Raw genomic sequence first — 20,011 nt, 5'->3', positions numbered from 1 at the left:
GATGTGGAAGAATTAATATAAGTGCTTTAACAATGCTGCCCATTTTAAGCAAGAAAAAAATATTTTATACTCGTCCCTCCTTTTCTTTAAAAAATAAAAAACAAAAATCGAGGTTACAGTGAGGCTCTTACAATGGAAGTGAATGTGGACGGTTCAAAGTCATAATTTTATAAAAGCACAGATGAATTACTCTGTTAAAACTTGTATAGTGTGTGCTGTAAATTTTACCGTCGTTTTATGGTTTATGGCGTTCATCATGGAAACATAGTTGTAAAATTGGATATAACTTTACACAGAAAAAGTTAGTAAGTGATTTTGTCACATTACCATCATGTTAACATGCATATTGTTTATGTGTTATGGCTTTACTTTTGAAACAGTGAGTATTTTAACGTTTATGGATTGGCAACATTCACTTCCATTGCAAGTGCCTCACCGTAACCCAGATTTTCTTTTTCTTTTTTTTTTAAGAAAAGGATGGACAAGTCTAAGTTAATTTTTGTGGTAATCAATATTATGCCACAAATTCTGTGCTGTTATCTAACCTGAATTCAACACGGAATATTCCTTTATCCCACTGGAATGCCTTTCACCATAGACGTCCATTGTAAGTGCATTACTGTAAAGACGGTTTATGTTCATGTCAAAATTATTGACTGAGGTACTCAACAGCATTTCAACAGGCAGATCTTAGAGCAGTTATATAACCTAACCTTAGCGTTAAATGGGTTTCATAGACATTCACTTTTCTCCTTTTTTATGTAATTTTTGACACTTTTCTCTGTGGATAACACAGCAAACATCTGCAATATGTGTATGAGTTGAGGATCTGACTTGTGAAATAGAACCATTCTTTCTCTCTCTATAACGTTCCTCTGATTGTATCACCATCGATAGGATTTTAAGCTAGAGGTACAGCAGTGGCATGGACTTGCATTCTGGTTCGCTTGATTGATGCCAATAACCAGGAACAAAATATGTTTGGAGTTTATGCCTGTTATCATGAAGCAGTGTTGGGGAAGCTACTTTGAAAAACTACTATGACTACAGTTAAGCTAACTATTTTAAAGAATTTAAAATAACTGAGGCAAAAAGCATTGTAAAATTGTAATATTATTGTAAGAAATATTGTGATTTTATCTTGTTTATCAAGCTCGAATGAATCGTGAATTTTTTTTATTTTTTTTTTAAATTGATTTATTTTAACCCAAACTAACCGACTCACTAAAATGATTCTGCCTTCCCAATGCTACTTGTCAGACAAAGACAGTGGACATTTAAAAGAACATGTTGGATTATTGCCTTAGCTTGCTTCCGATGTAATTAAATGTGACAAAACTAGTGATTTAACATTTTGTCAAGCTACACACCACAACTCGTTAGAAGCAGTTGCGTGTTACTGGAAAATCTTTTTTGAAAAAAGCAGAGCAACTATCATGCTACTGAAAACTATTGGTTAGTTACTCCCCAACACTGTCACCAAGTTTCAGCATGATAGGATCCTGTTGCAGATGGGGAGTGAAGCATGGATACAGAAAAAACAACCTAACCTGGCTTGTCACATTTCAGTTCCCTTCTTTCAGTTTCTTGGATGCCATGCCACTGGCAAAAGCTTTTTTATTGTTGAATGAACAACATGAACACCTTTTTCTAAGCTCTATTGAAAAGGGAAGGCTGTTTTATTTTTATTTTAACACTTTCGTGGCTCATAATTGCTCAAATTAATCTTAAGAGTTATAAACATGCAAAAGATTCTGTCCTCAAAAAAAAAAAAAAAAAAAGGTGGAATCTGCTCACATCTGTGCATTTTATTCACGTTACACGCTGCAGATACTATGTTTGGAAGTTTGCTACAGAAATGCATGCAATGTGGATGCTTTGTGTGTCTTTGCTTTTGTTTTGTCTTGTTTTTGTATGTGTACACAACTGGCATGTGTGTGTGTATTTCTGTGTATCATTGCTCTTTGATTGTTTGTGTTTCAGTTTAAGTCTAATAGATGTTCCCTTTCGTAGGAACTCAAGCTGCGTAATCACATTGGGACATGCCCTGAGTGTCACGTGGTCTGAAGCCCTTATATAATCACACCAATTTATTGGCTGATGGCACTTAAGCGACGCCCCTAGGGAGCTGCGTCAAGGGCTCCATAAAGGCGCTCGCTCTGTGCCATCGAGTCAGATATTCTGTTCTTCAGTGTACGATCTCGTCTGGCCCTTGTTGTACCAATGACTCACATCGAAGCTAGGATCATTATTATTCTCTCTTTTGAGTGGCAACACAGGATGGAATTTAGGAAGTGCTTACCTCTGTGCATGTGGTTCATCATTGTTGAAGATTCCCACGACATGTGTATTGCCTGTCTGGGTTGAGCCACAGTGGAGGGTTCTATTGCCCATAGTGTGATTTAATGAACGTCAGGACACTCCGTGAAAGGCTCGTCTCCTTTGGAAATTCGGTCAAGCCACGTGCTGGTGCAGACCGCGTGTCTGCCAGCGCCATGCAGCCGTTTGACTCATAGGAGGCTGGCACAGACGGTGAGGAGATGGGAGTTGAGCAGCAGGCTGACCTACGGTTCTCTCTGTCACTCTCCCCGGATTCGGCTAAACGTTCTCCCGTGGAGTTTACACGTGGGCATTTGCATCCTAGCCCTGAGGCCCGTACTGCAGTTTCCTTCAGTTCTGAGGATGAGGACGCCATATCTATGGCATCATCGGATTCCGAGGATCTCACCAGCAGCCAGGCTGAAGCCTTGCCTCCTAGCGGTCGGATTTCCAGACCTTTGGCAACTTACATGGAATTTCTGGAGTTTATTACACGTACAGTGGAAAAATTGCACCTGGATTGGCCAGATTAAGCGCAGTCTGAGGATCAGAAATCGATTTGGACTGTTTTTAGTGGGACAGCATGCAGCTATGCCTTGTAGGCTGCTCCTTTTTTCCCTGGACCTCCATCGCAATTTTTCAAAGTCCGGGGATCAACCTTATTCGGCCAGGATTATGAATCAATCGGCCTCAGAGTTTTCTAATGTGTGTCGAGCTTCCGACCATGGATATACTCCGGTCCTGGCGATGGAAGAGACACTGGCTGCCCATTTCTCTCCTGTTTCGGTGACCACATGGAAATCGAGGCCTAAGCTTCCCTCAAAGTTACATTGTCCTTGTTGAGCAAGGCCTATCAGGCTTCGGCCAGGCAGTTTCGGCTTTGCACATGCTGGCAGTTTTGCAAGCCTACCAGGCCCATTTTATGAGGGATTTAGACGATGGAGCTGGACTGAATGCTGAGGCCATCAAGGAACTGCGCCAAGCTTCTTATTTGGTGCTAAGAGCTACCATATTGCTCGTGCTGTTGGTCAGAACATGGCGGGCCTTGTGGCAGTGGAATGCAATCTGTGGCTTACGCTCAAAGATATTCGTGACAAGGACAAGGCATTTCTAATGAACACCCCTGTGTCACAATCCGGACTGTTCAGTGATGCAGTCCAATCGGTGGTGGAAATATTCCATGCTGTGAAACAGCACACTGCTGCATTCCAGCAGATGCTTCCTCACAGAGAGAGAGAAAAGTCCACCGCAGCACTGGTGCTTTCACGTTTGGTATCTTCGCAACGTCCCACCAGAGAGCTGCATAAGGCACCAGACACGAGTTTTGCACCCCGTCAGAAGGATTGGGATCCTCATTCATTCCCGCTATCACAGGTATGTCCTTGTAGGCATTTGGATGTTGGACCAGCCCCTTTTAAATGGCTGGCAGGACACCAGAAGCGAGCCTGACGGACTTGCAGTGAAACGAAGGGTAAGCCCCAATTCGGTGAACGAATCCAGACCGTACAAATGTATCCGTGTCGTTATCGGGTATCGGGTTGAGTTCGCCGTTGTTCACGCTTCGAACACCCGATAGGCAGAATATAGTTCAGTCCCCCCCCACAGCTTGCGCTGGGAGCAAACATTAAAAACTCACATTCCGAATTCAGCCTCTGTCTCCATGACCAAGGGTCTGGAGACATGCATAACGGAATTCAATGTTCATCAAACACAAGTGTACACAAAACACACAGTAAACATAAGCACCGCACATTGTCCCCCATAAAGAATGCTGGGGCCATTAAAGTTTTCCCCATTCAAAATACCAGGGAAAAGGTTTATTCTGTCAGCGTCCCTGCTGCAAAGGCATCTCAGGCCACTCATATTTTATGCCTGAATACAATAAAGGCATAAACCTTAATCAAATTTCCTTCAACCAGCCTCAGTAGTAGAGGAATGAAGGCTTCCCTTCACTGTGCCACTAGTTCAGGGGGCAGTCGCCAAAAGTAAGTCAAGCATGCCATCTAGTGGTTGTAGGCAAAAGCCATGCATTAATCCCTCTCTCTGCCCGTCTGTCGGCTTGGCAGCAGCTAAAGGGCATTTCAAACTGGGTACTTCGAACGATAAAGCATGGTTATGTAGTTCAATTCAATTCAACACCATCGGTGTTCAACTGGGTTGTTCCTACAGACGTTTCTGTTCGTGAGCTGCTTTTTGATTCTGGAAATGTATTCTCTCTTAGAAAAATGGGCAATAGAGGAGATTCCCCCTTCTCAGAGAGAGTACAGCTTTTACAGCCGTTATTTTATGGTCCCGAAAAAAGAAGGCAGCTTACCATCCATTCTGGATTTGAGATGTTTGAATTCCAAACTAATGAAATGTCAATTCAGAATGCTGACGAAGAAGCAAATAATGTAACAAGTGTAGCCGGGGGACTGGTTTTTGACAATAGATTTGAAGGATGCTTATTTCCATATTCAGATTGCACCGAAGCACAGGTGCTTTCTCAGATTCGCTTTCGGGAGAATAGCGTATCAATTTTGCATCCTTCCATTCGGACTTGCTCTGGTACCATGCACTTTCACAAAATGCATAGATGTGACTTTGACACGCTTGAGGCTTCAGGGCATCTGCATTTTGAATTATCTTGATGATTGATTGGTGCTAGCTCACTCAGAGACTTTGGCTGCCCAGCATTGAGATGTCATTCTCAGCCATATGAGCAATCTAGGGCTGTGTGTAAACCTAGACAAGAGTGTCTAGCAATGTTCAGTTAGGGACGTGTTCTCCCTGCGACAACATTTCACAGTCATTCCCCTGGGCATGTTGCATGCGAGACCTTGTCAGTGCTGGATGAACTCCACAAAGGGACTTCAACCACTGACGCATGCATTCTGTCTCTTCAAAGTGATGCGTGGGTGCTACCGAATTCTGTTAATATGGAAACGGACCCGCCTTCTGTTGTCAGGCAATCCGTTGGGACAGGTGTGTTGCCGCAAAGTTATAATGACATACGCCTCTTCCACGGGTTGGGCTACTGTATATGAGGATCGTCTAGCCTACGGGGTTTGGACAGGCCAGCGGCAATATTGGCACATAAACTGTCTGGAGATGTTCAAGGTGCTGCTGCCATTAAAATTTTTCCACCTGGAGATTCAGGGCAGCCATGTCCTTATCTGGTCGGACAACAGAACAGTGGTGTCCTACTTCAATCGCCAGGGAGGAGTGTGTTCTCATGCCATGCTGAGGCTGGCATATTGCATTCTTCTGTGGGCACGGGTCAAACTGCGGTCTCTACGAGCCATGCATGTTCCGGGCTGGTTGAATTTGGGGACAGATCTCCTGTCCAGATGGGGCTTGATACCCGGAGAGTGGACACTACATCCTCAGATTATGGAACAAATCTGGAGAAGGTTCGGCAGAGTGGAACTGGATCTGTTCGCTTCAAGTGACCTCTGGGCATTGATGCGTTGGTGCATCAGTGGCTGACAATGCATCTTTATGCATTTCCACTTATCAGTCTCCTACACGCAGTTCTGCAGAGAGTTCGGGAAGATCGGGTTCGGCTTCTGTTAGTGGCAAGTATGGTTTTCGACTCTGGTCTCTCTCCTGGAGAAAGTCCCTTGGGAGATTCCTGTCAGAACAGACATGTTGTCTCAGGCTCGGGGCAGTATTTGGCACCCCCAGCCAGACTTGTGGAAGTTATGGGTATGGCCCATCAAGGGGTTCTCTTTTGAATGATGGGTTATCCCCTGCCGTGGTTGATACCATTCTGAATGCTAGAGCTCCATCAACTAGGGAGCTTTATACGTTCAAGTGGCATATTTTTGCTTCTTGGTGTACAGCGCGAGGTGAAGATCCAATTCACTGCCCTGTTGGTGCATTGCTGGATTCTTTGCAAGAGCGTTTTGGGGCCGGGGTTGCCCCAGCAATGCTTAAAGTCTATGTTGCCACTATAGTGGCTGAGCATGCGCTGATCAATTAAGTCTCTGTCGGTAGACATTCTCTTGTTTTCCATTTTATGCACGGGGTACACAGGCTTAGACATTTTCATTCCGTCTCCGTTCCTTTATGGAATTTATCTGTTTTAGAGGCACTCTCATTTAAGCCCATGGCAACAGTCGCTGATAAGTTTCTGACTCTTAAAAGGCCCTGCTGGTGGTATTGGCATCGTTTTAAAGGGTTAGTGATTTGCATGCCCTGTCGATTAATCTCTTATGTATGGATTTTGCACCAGGGTATTCAAGGGTGGTGTTAAGACCTCGCTTGGGCTATTTGCCCAAGGTCGTTTCTACATCATTTTGCTTGCAGACTATTAATTTTTAGGCTTTCTATCCTCCCCCGTTTGAGTCGGAGGAGCATGAAAGATTGCATATGCTTTGCCCAGTTCAAGCGCTGCTAGTTTATGTTGACCGTACTAGCCAGTGGCGTAAGTCAGAGCAGTTGTTTTTGTGCTTTGATGGCCGCAACAGGAGCATTTCGGTGTCCAAGCAAAGAAAAATTCTCATTGGCTAGTTGATGCAATTTCAAGTGCTTATGAAGCACGCGGTTTACCTTGCCTTCGGGTATTCGAGCTCATTCTACGAGGAGCATGGCATCCTCATGGGCTTTGACTAGAGGTGTGTCCTTGGAGGACATTTGTGTGGCGGCAAGATGGTCCTCTCCACATACATTTGTTAGATTTTATAATCTGGACGAGGGTTTGACTCCTGCTTAGCAGGTTCTCTCTGTTGGAACAGGAATAAACTCATAATTCCTTCTGTTTCATTCAGATGCTTTAGCTTGCTTGTGCGCTGCTATATGCTTGCCGCACAGGCATAGACAGTTTGCTACTGTTTGCATGGTGTGAATGTATATCGATCCCAATGTGATTACGCAGCTTGAGTTTCTACGAAAGGGAACGTCTCGGTTACATGAAGCATAACCCTGGTTCCCTGAGTGGAAACGAGATGCTGCATAAGCTGGCAATACTGTTTAGCAGCTGCTTAGGCTTGTGCCTTCATGCAGAAATCTGACTCGATGGCACGAAGCGAGCGCCTCTATGGAGCCTGTGACGTAGCTCCCTAGGGGCATCGCTTAAGCGCCATCATCCAATAAATTGCCGTGATTATATAAGGGCTTCAGACCACATGACACTTAAGGTGTGTCCCAATGTGATTACGCAGCATCTCGTTCCCACTTAGGGAACCAGGGTTACGCTTCACATTACCGAGACGATCTTTATACCTGATGAACCTTATAAAAATAGTTAACTTGTGCTGTTCTTGCACACTGATGGTATAAAGATCTGCACGTCTGCTCAGAACTGTGAACTCTGAGGAAAAAAGCAAGATGTATGCACTTTTTCAGGTGCTGGATGACTGCTACCCTAAATATCTCGCCTATGACAGACTGCTTTCTTATTCTAAGATCTGCAGGATTTTTAATATTGTTTTCTTTTCTTGTCTTGCCCTCTTTACTGCCACTCATCACCAATGGCAGCGTGCCGATGAAAACATGATGATTGACACCACTCTGCTTGTGCACTTCTTTGGCAAGAAGGGAAAGGCGGAGCTAACATTTGATGACTTTTACAGGTATGAAGGCTTGGATTTAAAGTTGAAGTGTGTAATTGTTTTTTTTGTTTGTTTTTTTTTTTTTGCAAAAATAATCACTGTTTTCAAACAGGCTCCAGAAAACTTCCCTATTTTCCATTGTTGTACAAACAGATACACCTGCCCTGAACTCACACCATTTGTCGTGTCAATGTAGCTGTGTTGGGCTGGACGGGCCACTCAAATAACCAAAAAAAGACTAATTAGTTTACTACTGATTACGTCATTGGAAAAGTAATCACATTACTGATTACTTTAATTTTAAGTTACTTTCTAAAACACTTGTCACAAATTGTTTTTGTTTTTATTCGCTCATCAGATTCAAAATAATGTATATTTTCTCCTTGTTCGCACACCCATCAGCTGTCACAGAAACACATACAGACATACGTATGAACATATGAATTCACATTTTAATTGTATTACACATAAATAATATTTTATAGAAATATTTGTAATCAGAGTAATGTACTTAAAAGTAATTACTTTTATTAAAAGTCAGTAACTGTAATCTGATTATAATTTTTACAGCTTTTAGTAATATAGTAATATAGCTTTTAATAATACAGCTTTTGGAATATACCACATGTAATCAGCATACTTTGAAAGAACTTGCCATGTACGTTTTTTCATGCTATTCTCCTCTGAAACTACTGTAGATTCTTGCTCTTGCCAATTAAAGCTGAATTAATTTTGGTCAGTAACTTACAAGCAAAATGTAGGTTATGATTTATTAATGTAAGTTAAAGAGAGAAAGAGAGAGAGAGAGAGAGAGAGACAGAGTCTCTTCCTCACTTCCAAAATGTGTTTCTTCAAAAGCTTGACTTTCCGCAACTGTCTGTCTCTAATATCATTAAGATTACCTTTGTTTGGACATGTGCAGGTATAAATGAATGTTCTGTTATGGTGGATATTCTGGATAAAGTATTTATATGAACAAAAATTCAGATTGATACATGGCACATGCCTACTGTTTTGTATACATTTCTAGAAACCGTAATATAGGATTAATCAGGTTTTGGTAATAAGGTTAATATGTTTCCATGACGCATACATAATTGGAATATGACCAATTTCTGATTAATAACAGCATATTAATGGGCATGCACACAGTTATTGTTGCCCTTTTTCAGATTCATGGATAATCTGCAGACTGAGATGTTGGAGATTGAGTTCCTGACCTATTCTAAAGGCATGACCACCATCAGTGAGGAGGACTTCGCCCGAATCTTGTTGCGATACACTAATGTAGAGGATATCCGCAGCTATCTGGAGAATGTGCGTCAGTGCATACCTGATGAAAAGGTAAAGAGTAACCCCATCTAGCCGCAAAACTTATTTGAAAGGGTAGGTGTAGGACTACTGTGATGACCACCTCCCCCCACTTACAGTTTCACTCCTCTAACTTACCCACGTTTACTTCATCCCTCAATCTGGCCATCCTCCCATCAGCTTTAGAAGGTTATTTGTTCAAAGCTCAGGGGACATTTCTTTTGTGCCCATGAGAAAGCTCTCAAAGCGTTTAAAAGTTGATGTGGGTTATTCAGTTAAAAAGACAACTTCTGTTCCCTAACACATGTACCCCTTCTATCTAAAATTCGAGAACACACAAATTCCCACTCCTTGAGTGGTCATTCACCCTTGATTGCTCCTCTAACCCATCAGCAGACTGTAATTATATAGAGTGTGGCCAGGGCTGGCCTGTCCTATAGGCAAAAAAAGGGGACCACCCAGGGCCCTGATGTCAAAAAAGTGCACATTTATTATTTTGAAATTCCATATTTATACACTCCAGCATAATCACCGTGTGTAGACCTTATCATTTAACAAACAAATCACAATGACAGTAATAACCAAAAACAACATGTTAAGAATAAGATGAGCTCTGAATAATCACCAAATGAAAAATAACTGAAAGTTACAACAATTACAATAACAGCAGGGTATATAAAATCGGCTAACACTAAAGCTATAAGCAGTACACAGTCATTTGCATAATTTATTCATACAGCAATGCAATGCCTGGAAGCACTTCTTATCACACTATTATTAGACACAGATGGCATCCTTTGCTGAATAATGCTCACATCTGACAGAAATGCAGAAAATAAGTCATGAAAAATATTTCATTGTGGCTACAGGTATTTGAGTCTTTGAGGCTTACGTAGGTTAAAGGTTGGCAGAAACTTGTCACATTTTGTCAAGAATAAACTAGAAAAGGAATTCAGACACTGCCGACATAAAGACGCAAAAAACTCACACTGAGTAAAAAAATGAGCAATTCATCTGCAAAATATCCAAACTATCCTATCTGCAAAATCTGCCCTCTAAGAGGTATGTTTATACTTTACATATATTTCTATTTGTTTATATATATATATATATATATATATATATATATATATATATATATATATATATATATATATATATATATATATTTTTATTTTTTTTTTTTTTTTTTTTTTATTTATTTATTATTAAGTGTTGTGTTTGTAGGCCCTATTTAAAATATGTAATTTTATTTATACAATATTTTTTTTCCACATTGACGATTTTAACTTTTTCACATGCATATTCTAGCCAACCTTTTGTTTTTATTGATTTCAACCATTATCAGCAGTTTTGTGACATACTTTATTTATCTAAAACTATTTTAAATAGCATTTTCTTAATTTGTATAATGTACAATACGGTTGTATTTGTCAACATTAGATCATTATGTTAGTCAACATGAACTAACAATGAACAGTACTTTTACAGCACTTATTAATCTTGGTTAATGTTAATTCCTACACATACTAATACATTTTTATTATAAAAAGTTGTATATGTTAACATTAGTTAATGCAATATGAACCAAAATGAACAAACAATAAACAATTGTATTTTTATAATTAGGCCTAACAATAACCAAGATTAATAAATGCTGTAAAATTATATTGTTTATTGTTAGTTTGTGATACCTAATGGATTTGCTTATGTTAACAAATACAACTTTTTTTGTAAAGTGTTAAGGCTTTTTACACCAAACGTGAATTTTCAGCGCGATTAACATTTTTAATAGAAACAATGGATTCCTATGAAGCCAATTCACACCTGGACGGAATATACATGCACTGACAAAGACCGTTTTTTTACGGTGAGTATGATAATTGATACAATCAGATACAAGCGGATGAATTGCAATAGTTTGTAAAAGTATCTTGAATATTTATTTTCTCATTCAGCAAATCAACAACACACTTGTCATCACTGCTGCAGCTTGTAGAGAGACGCATTTTATTTTATTGATCTGCTCACTATTGACCTCTCTTGCTTGTCATTCGTATTGTTATTTCATGGTTGTTTACTATTGAACTTGTCAAGTTCTTCTTCTCATTCGAGATGGGTGAAGGGCAGACCAGCTGAAAGGTGCTTTGCGCCACTTGTGCCATAACGGGGTAAAGTTGCTTGCTGACCTATCACAGCACCTTAAATACACACTTTCCCTTATACATTCATATACATTTTACCCTAACATCTTTATGTTGGGACAAAAGTTCTTGGACACATTATTTTTCTTCTATAGAGTGCTTATTTTTTTAGTGCTTTCTCTTTTTTTTTTTTTTTTTTTTTTTTATTACTGTTCTATGTTCTACTGTTCTATGGTTCTATGGATGCTTTAAAGTTATGATGAATTTCAAACCGGTGGGTCCCATTTTCATGATTTCGCCTATAGGGCTTCACAAAATTCAGGCCGGCCCTGTGTGTGACACTTGCATGTAAACTGCAGTTTAATCTTTTAGTCTCTCTGGTCTCACCTCTTCCAAACTAATACCAGTAAATGTTTACATCCTGCAAACAGCCTTCCTTCTTAATAGTATCATGTTTATATAAGAAGCAAGTGTCAAAGTCACACTTTGTATAGTAAAGAACTGCTGCTCCCAGGCTGTCACTGAGTTGATTCTATTATCTGGGGGCAAATATTATGTTATTTTGTGGATCTTTTTTGCCTGTTGCTATTTTGTCTGGTCTTTAATTGTTTAGCTTGTTGTAACCTAGTATCTGACGACTAAGACCCCATTTACATCTGGTATGAAGATGCGTATCAGGTGATCCGATCACATGTGGTCACATGTGACACATCGCTGTTTACACCTGGTCACTTAAATGCACCTCCTTTTACCACTTGTGTTCGGATTTCGAGGGGAGGGTCTCTAAAATCATGGCGACATACATTAATCACTATGTCAGTGTGTTACTGTCATAAAAGACTAAGAAAATGCGAATGAAACGGGCACAGTGTTTCTCCTAGATGCACTTCAAATTCAATCTAAGCACAAATGCAACATTTCGAGCAGAATTATCCATTGTTTTAGTGGAGTACCTGTATTAACACGAGCTTCAGATGTGTATGCTTTTCATCTGTGTCCCTGCATGTTAATATCAGACAGACTGAAGATCCGTGAAGTTCTCAAGCTTGTGTATGTATGCGTTTTTTCACATTTTTAGATCTGATGGTTATTTTCTTTTAAAGCCGCTCGTATCCGGCTAATTTGGACTCTTATTTCAGCACTGCAGTTGAATGACAGATAAAGAGTGGTGCTTCACTGCTGTCCAGGGCACATTCAGGATTAACATTTACACCTCAAATGCGATGTGGTCAAATGTGGTTTTTGACTACCTCCGTATGTGTTGTTTTTTTATACGATCACAAAACGCTATGCACCCAGTTTACACCTGTATTTCATGCTGACCACTTGTGATCGGATCACCCGAAATGCATCTTAATACCAGGTGTAAACGGAGTCTAAAACATAGGGAAAAGCATGAAAACTTATACATAAAGTTTATTGTGTTTGTTCATGTAGATGTCTCATTCCACTTATATATAATAACAGAATTGTTCTGCATTATGGCATGATTGCTACTAATAGAGATTAATATCTTTACTAACAGTAATTTTGATGACAAACAACTGTGCTTACTGTGGTTAGTCTACAGTATTGCATGCACACTGTAAATTAATATACAGCATGTAAACAACTACTGTAATTAATTTTACTGTATGGCTTATATACTGTATTTTAATATGGCATACAAACAACAACCATAATTAATTTTACAGTACAGCAGATACTGTAAGTCATTATTCAATATGTAAACTACTGTAGTTAGTTTAACAATAATTTTACTGTGGTATAAAATACATCAACTTCTTGGCTATTTGTTAATGTTGATTTTACCTCAAATTTTAACAGGGGTATTGATAATGTTCATTAAGTGCACATGAGATACAGGGCAAGTTCTTTAGGTTCATGTTCCACTGCAGTGTTCAAACAGCTCTTGTGTGCTCTCTGTCATCCCTTTTTAATCACACACTGGAAGAAACCAGAGGTTTGTCCCTGCCAGAGTGATCTGACATTCTTTTTATTTCCAATTTTTTTCTTTTCCTTCTCTTTTTACATATGCTTAAGAAAGTAAATTCCCATTTACTTTCAGCTTGCCAAGATTACCTTGTTGTGAGAGCAGATTACAGTGATAAACTGTAGAGTTTTCATTCATATAGTTCATTACATATATATAGTGGCCCGAAAAGCGTTTGAACACATAAGCCACACTTAAAAATGTATGAATGTCATTGCATTAGATAACAAAATTACAAATCAAGTGGAATATCAATAAATATATAAAAGAAAGCTACAAAAACACTTTCCAAGAAATTAAATCACTTGTGAGCCGAGTCTTCCATGCGCTGCACATGAGAAGCGCTATTTGAATGACGCACAGAGTTGCTGCCTATGAGGGGTATTCCAATTCGGTCTCTTGTGAGACTTAATTTCAGTTTGGATGATGCCATAGAAGGCAGCTGCCTATTTAGGCAGGAGATAGCAAGGCAGCTCACTAGATTTTGGAACAGACCCATACTGTTAAAAATTAAGACAAATTGGATTTTGACACATTCTGGTTGTCAAACTTAGTGGAACATGTCCAGTTAATTGTGATGAACTATGTGGTTATGCTGCTAGGAAACCTCTGTGAACTTGTGGGGGACCGACTTCAAACATCCACTAAAATGACCTCGGAACGAATAGGGCAAAAATAATTGCAAAAAAAATGGCAATAATTGCAAAATGAACTTAGTTCTGATAAAAGATCTGCATCATTTGTTTGCAGATGGTTTGATATTTTGTTATCTATAGTATGATATTCATACATTTTCAAGTAGCTTAATTATTTGTATTAATGCATTTGTGTGGGTTTATGGGCATCTAGGATAAGTGTGTATATGCATGTGTATATGCTTGGGGCCAAGTTAGTATTTGAATACAGATTGTCATGCAGTCTTAGAGGGTCACCTGATGTAGGTTTCTCCATGCCTGACTGCTCTCCTTTATCTCCGTCTTCTTTCCAAGATCTGTTTATGTTGAAGGTATCAGGTTTTGGGCCCCTTAGACACAGTTTGCACATTTGGCTAGAATGACTTTACCCTCCTCTGGAATTCCCACAGAATAGACCCTAAACTCTAATTTATGGTGTTTTATTGTTTTCCACCTTAAGTGCCAAGTCCTGAACTCAATCAAACAAAATCCAGTCTTAAACATACACCACATCAATCCTAAACTTAAACCTAACCCTAACTAACCCCCAGCTAAGCCTAATGTGTAACTAGAACAATGGCCATGTTTTTACAAGCACCCTCATTATGGAATTATAATGTGATTAAGGCAATACTGCAATTAAAATCAAGCTCATGTAAACGTAATACTGAGATTATTTTATTGCGATTAAGCTAATAATCAGAGTAATGATATGTGCGGGGTAAGATATGCGGAGTACTCCTATTTTAATCGCTTCATACAGGCATGTAAATGCTTTAATCTCATTTCTTCCACTCTGACCAAAGTGCACCAGTGCTGCAGATGGATGATTTTATGCTCAAGCACAGGTTTGTAAACATCATGAAACAGAAGCTGCTGCACTTACTTTTCGACATCAGTTCCTTGCAGAATCTACAATCCCATGGCAAAAGAAAACATATTTTCCCAAGTTGTGAATGTCATTTGCAGTCTGAATTGAATGTTGGTGAAATTATAAGACCATGTACCACAAAATAATGGCAAGGAAACACGTCTTTCTATTGAGTATGTCCACCCAGTGTAGTCCGATTCATGAACCGGTTCTTTTTAGTGAATCAAAACAGACAGCGCATCCAGTGTAGTCATAAATGACTCTTACCAACTGGTTCTTTTAATCATTTGTTCAAAAAGACTCACAAACTGACTGACTAATTTTCCTTATGCCAAGATGTAGTTAAAGATACATATTTGCAACAAGATGTTTTCTGTAATAAATATAAATGTATATTGCAATAATCTAATGGTTTACAGAGATAACCATAGCTATTACAATCGCAGCAACCTCTTTTCCTGTGTTTGGTTGAGGTATTTTCTGCCTCATTATCCATATGTTAATACATCTATCCCACTCAGTAAAAGGGTTTAAAATCTGACCTGAGACCAGATGATCTTGTTTTGAGATCTAATCATATTTTTTTGGGGTAACACTTTACACTGATGTCCCCTTTGTTAAGGGTTTATAAAGGGGTTCATTTGGCATGTAAAATTTGGTAAAATTACTCCCTATTTGGCAGGTATTGCATGAAAGTCACCCTTTTTATGAATTTTGTTACAAAAGGAACATTCATGTAAAATGCTACCAATTTTCTTTTAAAAATAGTTGTACAGCATAGTCTAATTATGGTATGTCAGCACTTATTGGACTCATTGTTGTATTGTGAAGACAATGTAAGGAATAATGTACAGTCAGCCTTTCATTATTGCAAAATAAACCCTGACACAAGCAGATTACACCACCACTTACTAAATAAATTAATAAATGGATGTGAAATATTGTATAATGTGAGAAGATACAGAGACTGCATAGCTATGTAGGAAATTGGTTTGACTGCAGTGCAGCAATTGACCAATCATAATCAAGTATGTAATAAGAAGGGAAAATATCTAGTTCTAATAGTTCTTAAGAAGTTGGTGGAGTTCTTTTGTGAGTTAAACCATGAGTTCCTGCTGTTATGTCTCTGATTTCTATCTATGATCTCATGCTGTTTGTTTTCACCTCTCCACATTCAGACAGGCTTACAAGTTTATGAGACTGTGCTTTACAGTGACTCATGCCTTTCATCATTGCATGTGTCATTGAATGCAATGAAGTGACCATATCTGTTTGGCAGAGCACGAACAGCTAAACGTGCATCAGCTAACGAGCATGAGTTGCACAGCGTCTGACTGTTTTCATTTTGCATATATCAACATTTTGATTTGACTATTTTATGCATTTGCCTGTTTAATATATAGTATATTTGAGTGTGAAATTAAATAGAAGGAAATTGGGTATTATGTTTGTGGAATTCCGTCCGTTTATTTTTTATTATACCATTTTTCACAGATCTTCTTAGAAATGGAATGCAATGTACTACCAGTAATATTTAATGGCAACACTGTTTGTTAGACTGGATGTCTCAGATAAATTAATTTCTGTTTTTTTGCTTATGTTTCCTTTCAATGAACAGGGCATCACCTTTGATGAGTTTAGGTCTTTCTTTCAATTTCTCAATAACCTTGAAGACTTTGCCATTGCCATGCAGATGTACAACTTTGCTTGCCGTTCCATTGGACAAGGTGAGATATTTATTACTCTAATACACTGATGAGCCAAAACATTATGACCATTATATGAACATTATGCCTAATATGCTGTTGGTCCTCTGCATGCCACCACTCATGCTGACCCACCGAAGCATGGGCTCTACAAGACCCCTGAAGGTGCCCTGTGGTATCTGGCACCAAGACATTAGCAGCAGGTCCTTCAAGTCCTGTAAGTTGCTAGGTGGAGCCGCCGTGGATCGGACTTGTTGGTCCAGCACATCCCACAGATGCTCAATTGGATTGAGATTTGGAGGCCAGGGCAACACCTTGAACTCCTCATTATGTTCCACAAACCATTCCCAAACAATGTGTGTAGTATGGCAGGGCGCATTATCCTGCTGAAAGAGGCCACTGCCATCAGGGAATACCATTGCCATGAAGGGGTGTACCTGGTCTGCAACGATGTTTAGGTGGTGGCATGTGTCAAATTGACATCCACATGAATCGTGCATCGATTAGCCTTGGGCACCCAACACCCTTTAGCCGGTTTGTGGTTTGTCAATCCTCTGACCACTGTGAATAGGTGCTCATCACTGCTGACTGGGAGCACCCCAGAAGCCTTGCCATTTCAGAGATGCTCTGACCCAGTCATCTGGCCATTACAATTTGGCCCTTGTCAAAGTTGCTCAGATCTTTAATCCTGCCCATTTCTCCTGCATTCAACACATTGACTATGAGATTGTTTACTCACCATCTAATCTACCCAAACCTTGACATGTGGCCATGTTAGGAGATGATCAACATTATTCGCTTCACCTGTAAGTGGTCATAATGTTTTGGCACATCGGTGTACATGTATAAAATGCTCAAAATATACTATAAATAACACTAAAGATTTGCTAATCAGATTAGATTAGCCATATGATCTTTGGTTAAGATTTTCCTTAGCACATTGATTTGTGGTTTTGTTGAACTTTAAATTATTTTATAATGAGTACAATTAATTATCCTCCGAACATATCAGTCTATTTTTCCCACTTTTTCAGATGAGTTTGCACGGGCGGTGTATGTCGCCACAGGCCTAAAGCTGACCCGTCACCTGGTTAACACCATCTTTAAGATCTTTGACGTGGATCATGATGATCAGCTTAGTTACAAAGAGTTCATCGGTATCATGAAGGACCGGCTTCACCGTGGAGGCAGGGTGAGAAAAAAACAGAGACAATATTTGGTCTTAATTTCTTAAATACACAAAGAAGGTTCTCTGCTACATACTGTAATTATTAAAGACCCCATTAAAAAAAGGCAGTTTTCTGTTGTTAGGTAATATGTATGCTAGTGTATTCCTAAAAGATGGCAAATTTCACTTTTAGCAGATATACACATTTAGAACTCACAGTCTTTTTATCTTCCAGGAAAAGAGACCCAAAATATTGATTACTAATCTTGCACTATACCGTTTTTGTCCAATTAAAGGCTCACTAGAATGAGAATGTCCCTCTCCCTAGTATCAAAAGCAACTGACTAGTAAGTACTGTTAGCAAATCAAAGTTCATGACTGTGACGTAAAGTAAAGCCTATTGGCCTTTAAAAAAAGGCACAAGCCCTTAAATTTGACTATTTCAATATGAAATAGGTCAACTTAGTTAAAAAAAAAAAAAAAAAAAAAAAACTGTGCTCATGAAATGATTTCATTGAGTGCAACAGGTACTGGGCAGTGTCAAGACAATATCACTGCAACTCCAGTGCCACCTAGTGCTGAGTATGTCTCAGTAATCTATTAGCTCCCTGAAGGTTTGTCATCATCATAATCAGGTCAAATATGAAATCCATTGTTAAATGTATGTAAGATACTCTTTGAAGAGTTGTGATGTTGCACTGCAAAGCAGGAATTTTCTTCTGTAGCATGAAATTATTATTTTTTTTATATAGTTATGAGTACACTGCTCAGTATACCCTTTCATTGTTCTTTTCGTGCACAAATCCATTCTCTCTCTTTCTCTCTCCCTTTCTCACTACATGCAGGGCTACAAGGCTGTAGAGCGTTTTACTTCCTTTAGGTCATGTCTGAAGAAGGAACTGGCTGGCAGATAAGTAACCATGGGCTCCCTCTCTCTGTGTCTCTCCCTCTAGATCCAATGGAGTAATGTGCTATAGCTACACATACCTTCCATATAATAAACTCCTACTGCAACCCTAATCATGGACATATACTGTTTTTCAAGTTTACAAGATATAAATTGTAGTTGATCAGTGATTGAAATAGAACTTGCATTATAGAACTTAGACTTCTTAAATTTAATCATTTGTAATTGAGAGAGATTTAAATTTAAAAATTTCAACAATTTAATCCAATATATGACACTGTCTATGTTTGTAATGGAAAATCTTGTAAATATTTTGTATCATATCTGTTTTATTTTTCAATGGTTTTATTTATGGGTGCCTGCAGGATTTCATCTGAGGGTACGCAACGGAAATCTGACTAAGAAATATACCTTAGGTTTACCCTATATTAAGTATTCCCTTAATATATTTTCTCAAGGGGTAGAATTTGTTTTTTAATTATTATTATTATTATTATTATTATTGCAAAAATAACAGCAAAGCACTCAATTCTGGTGACTCTGAGAGAAGCATTGCATAACTGTTCTTAAGTATCCTGATGCTGTTTTACTGTGAGCAGCCACTCCAAATTGTTCAGTGAGAGAGCGGTCCGAATGAATCGGACTGAATCGTGAATTGATGCAGACCGTTTTGCAAGCACGTTTAGCCAATTCATTGAAAAGAACCGAGTTAAAAGAATGATTCATTCACAAAGCGGGCATCATTAGTTCTGATTTTTAAACAGCCAACAGAAATATGGGTCTCACGTAATTAACGGTTTCTCAGATTAGTCGGAGCGCTCATGGAATGCACAGTGCGTACAGCCGTGCTGCAGGCGCCACTCATGTAATACTCAGTGAGTGAATATAATACTTGGAAAGAAGGTTATAATTAGCTCCACTCTATTTCCCTTTGCACCAGGTGAATGAAGGACCTGGATTTTCTCACAAAGAAACAGATTTGTCTGCTGGAAACGTAGAGAGAAGGCATTTTGCTAGAGATTCCATTGATCTACCTCTTCCTCTTCCTCTTCTCATCCTCTTCTGATCTTGAAACCTGGTGAAACTGTGTCCCTGCAATCAGCGCTATGCATTGCATGTTCTGTACCAGCATAGCCCTGCTTGGTTGAACTCTTTGAACTGTAGTGCTTCTGTAATCTCATATAATCTTGTTTGCATGTGCCTGGAGTAACCTCTGCCTTGTAACTGAATTGGAATATCTAGTTCAAGTTCATACATTTTGTGTTTTAAAGTCACACATACTGTAGATGCCCAGAAAGGGTAGAGTTCATGCATTTTTGTAGATAAATATATAAGTTAAGTTACTTATTACTAACACTCTTTTAATCATTATATTTCCATTACT

General features: G+C 39.0%; 1 protein-coding gene across 6 annotated transcripts in view; it reads left to right on the top strand.

The window, feature by feature from the left end:
* LOC127444126 (calcium uptake protein 3, mitochondrial-like) overlaps positions 1–19,706 on the top strand; it is a 50,927-nt gene extending 31,221 nt beyond the window's left edge. For 3 of the 6 annotated variants that reach the window (XM_051703340.1, XM_051703339.1, XM_051703336.1), the window contains 6 exons: positions 7,780–7,874; positions 9,026–9,197; positions 16,465–16,573; positions 17,587–17,744; positions 18,566–18,630; positions 19,565–19,706. In XM_051703340.1, the coding sequence (XP_051559300.1) occupies positions 7,780–7,874; positions 9,026–9,197; positions 16,465–16,573; positions 17,587–17,744; positions 18,566–18,630; positions 19,565–19,571 (606 nt within the window). In that variant the 3' untranslated portion in view covers positions 19,572–19,706. Of the gene's footprint in view, positions 1–897; positions 913–7,779; positions 7,875–9,025; positions 9,198–16,464; positions 16,574–17,586; positions 17,745–18,565; positions 18,635–19,564 lie in introns of those variants that run through there. The other 3 variants (XM_051703338.1, XM_051703335.1, XM_051703337.1) reach the window with 3 other exon arrangements.
* Positions 19,707–20,011: the final 305 nt, after the last annotated feature.

This window comes from Myxocyprinus asiaticus, chromosome 7 (assembly GCF_019703515.2).
Source record: "Myxocyprinus asiaticus isolate MX2 ecotype Aquarium Trade chromosome 7, UBuf_Myxa_2, whole genome shotgun sequence".
Taxonomy (NCBI): Eukaryota; Metazoa; Chordata; class Actinopteri; order Cypriniformes; family Catostomidae; genus Myxocyprinus; species Myxocyprinus asiaticus.
This window is presented reverse-complemented; position numbering and strand designations above follow the sequence as displayed.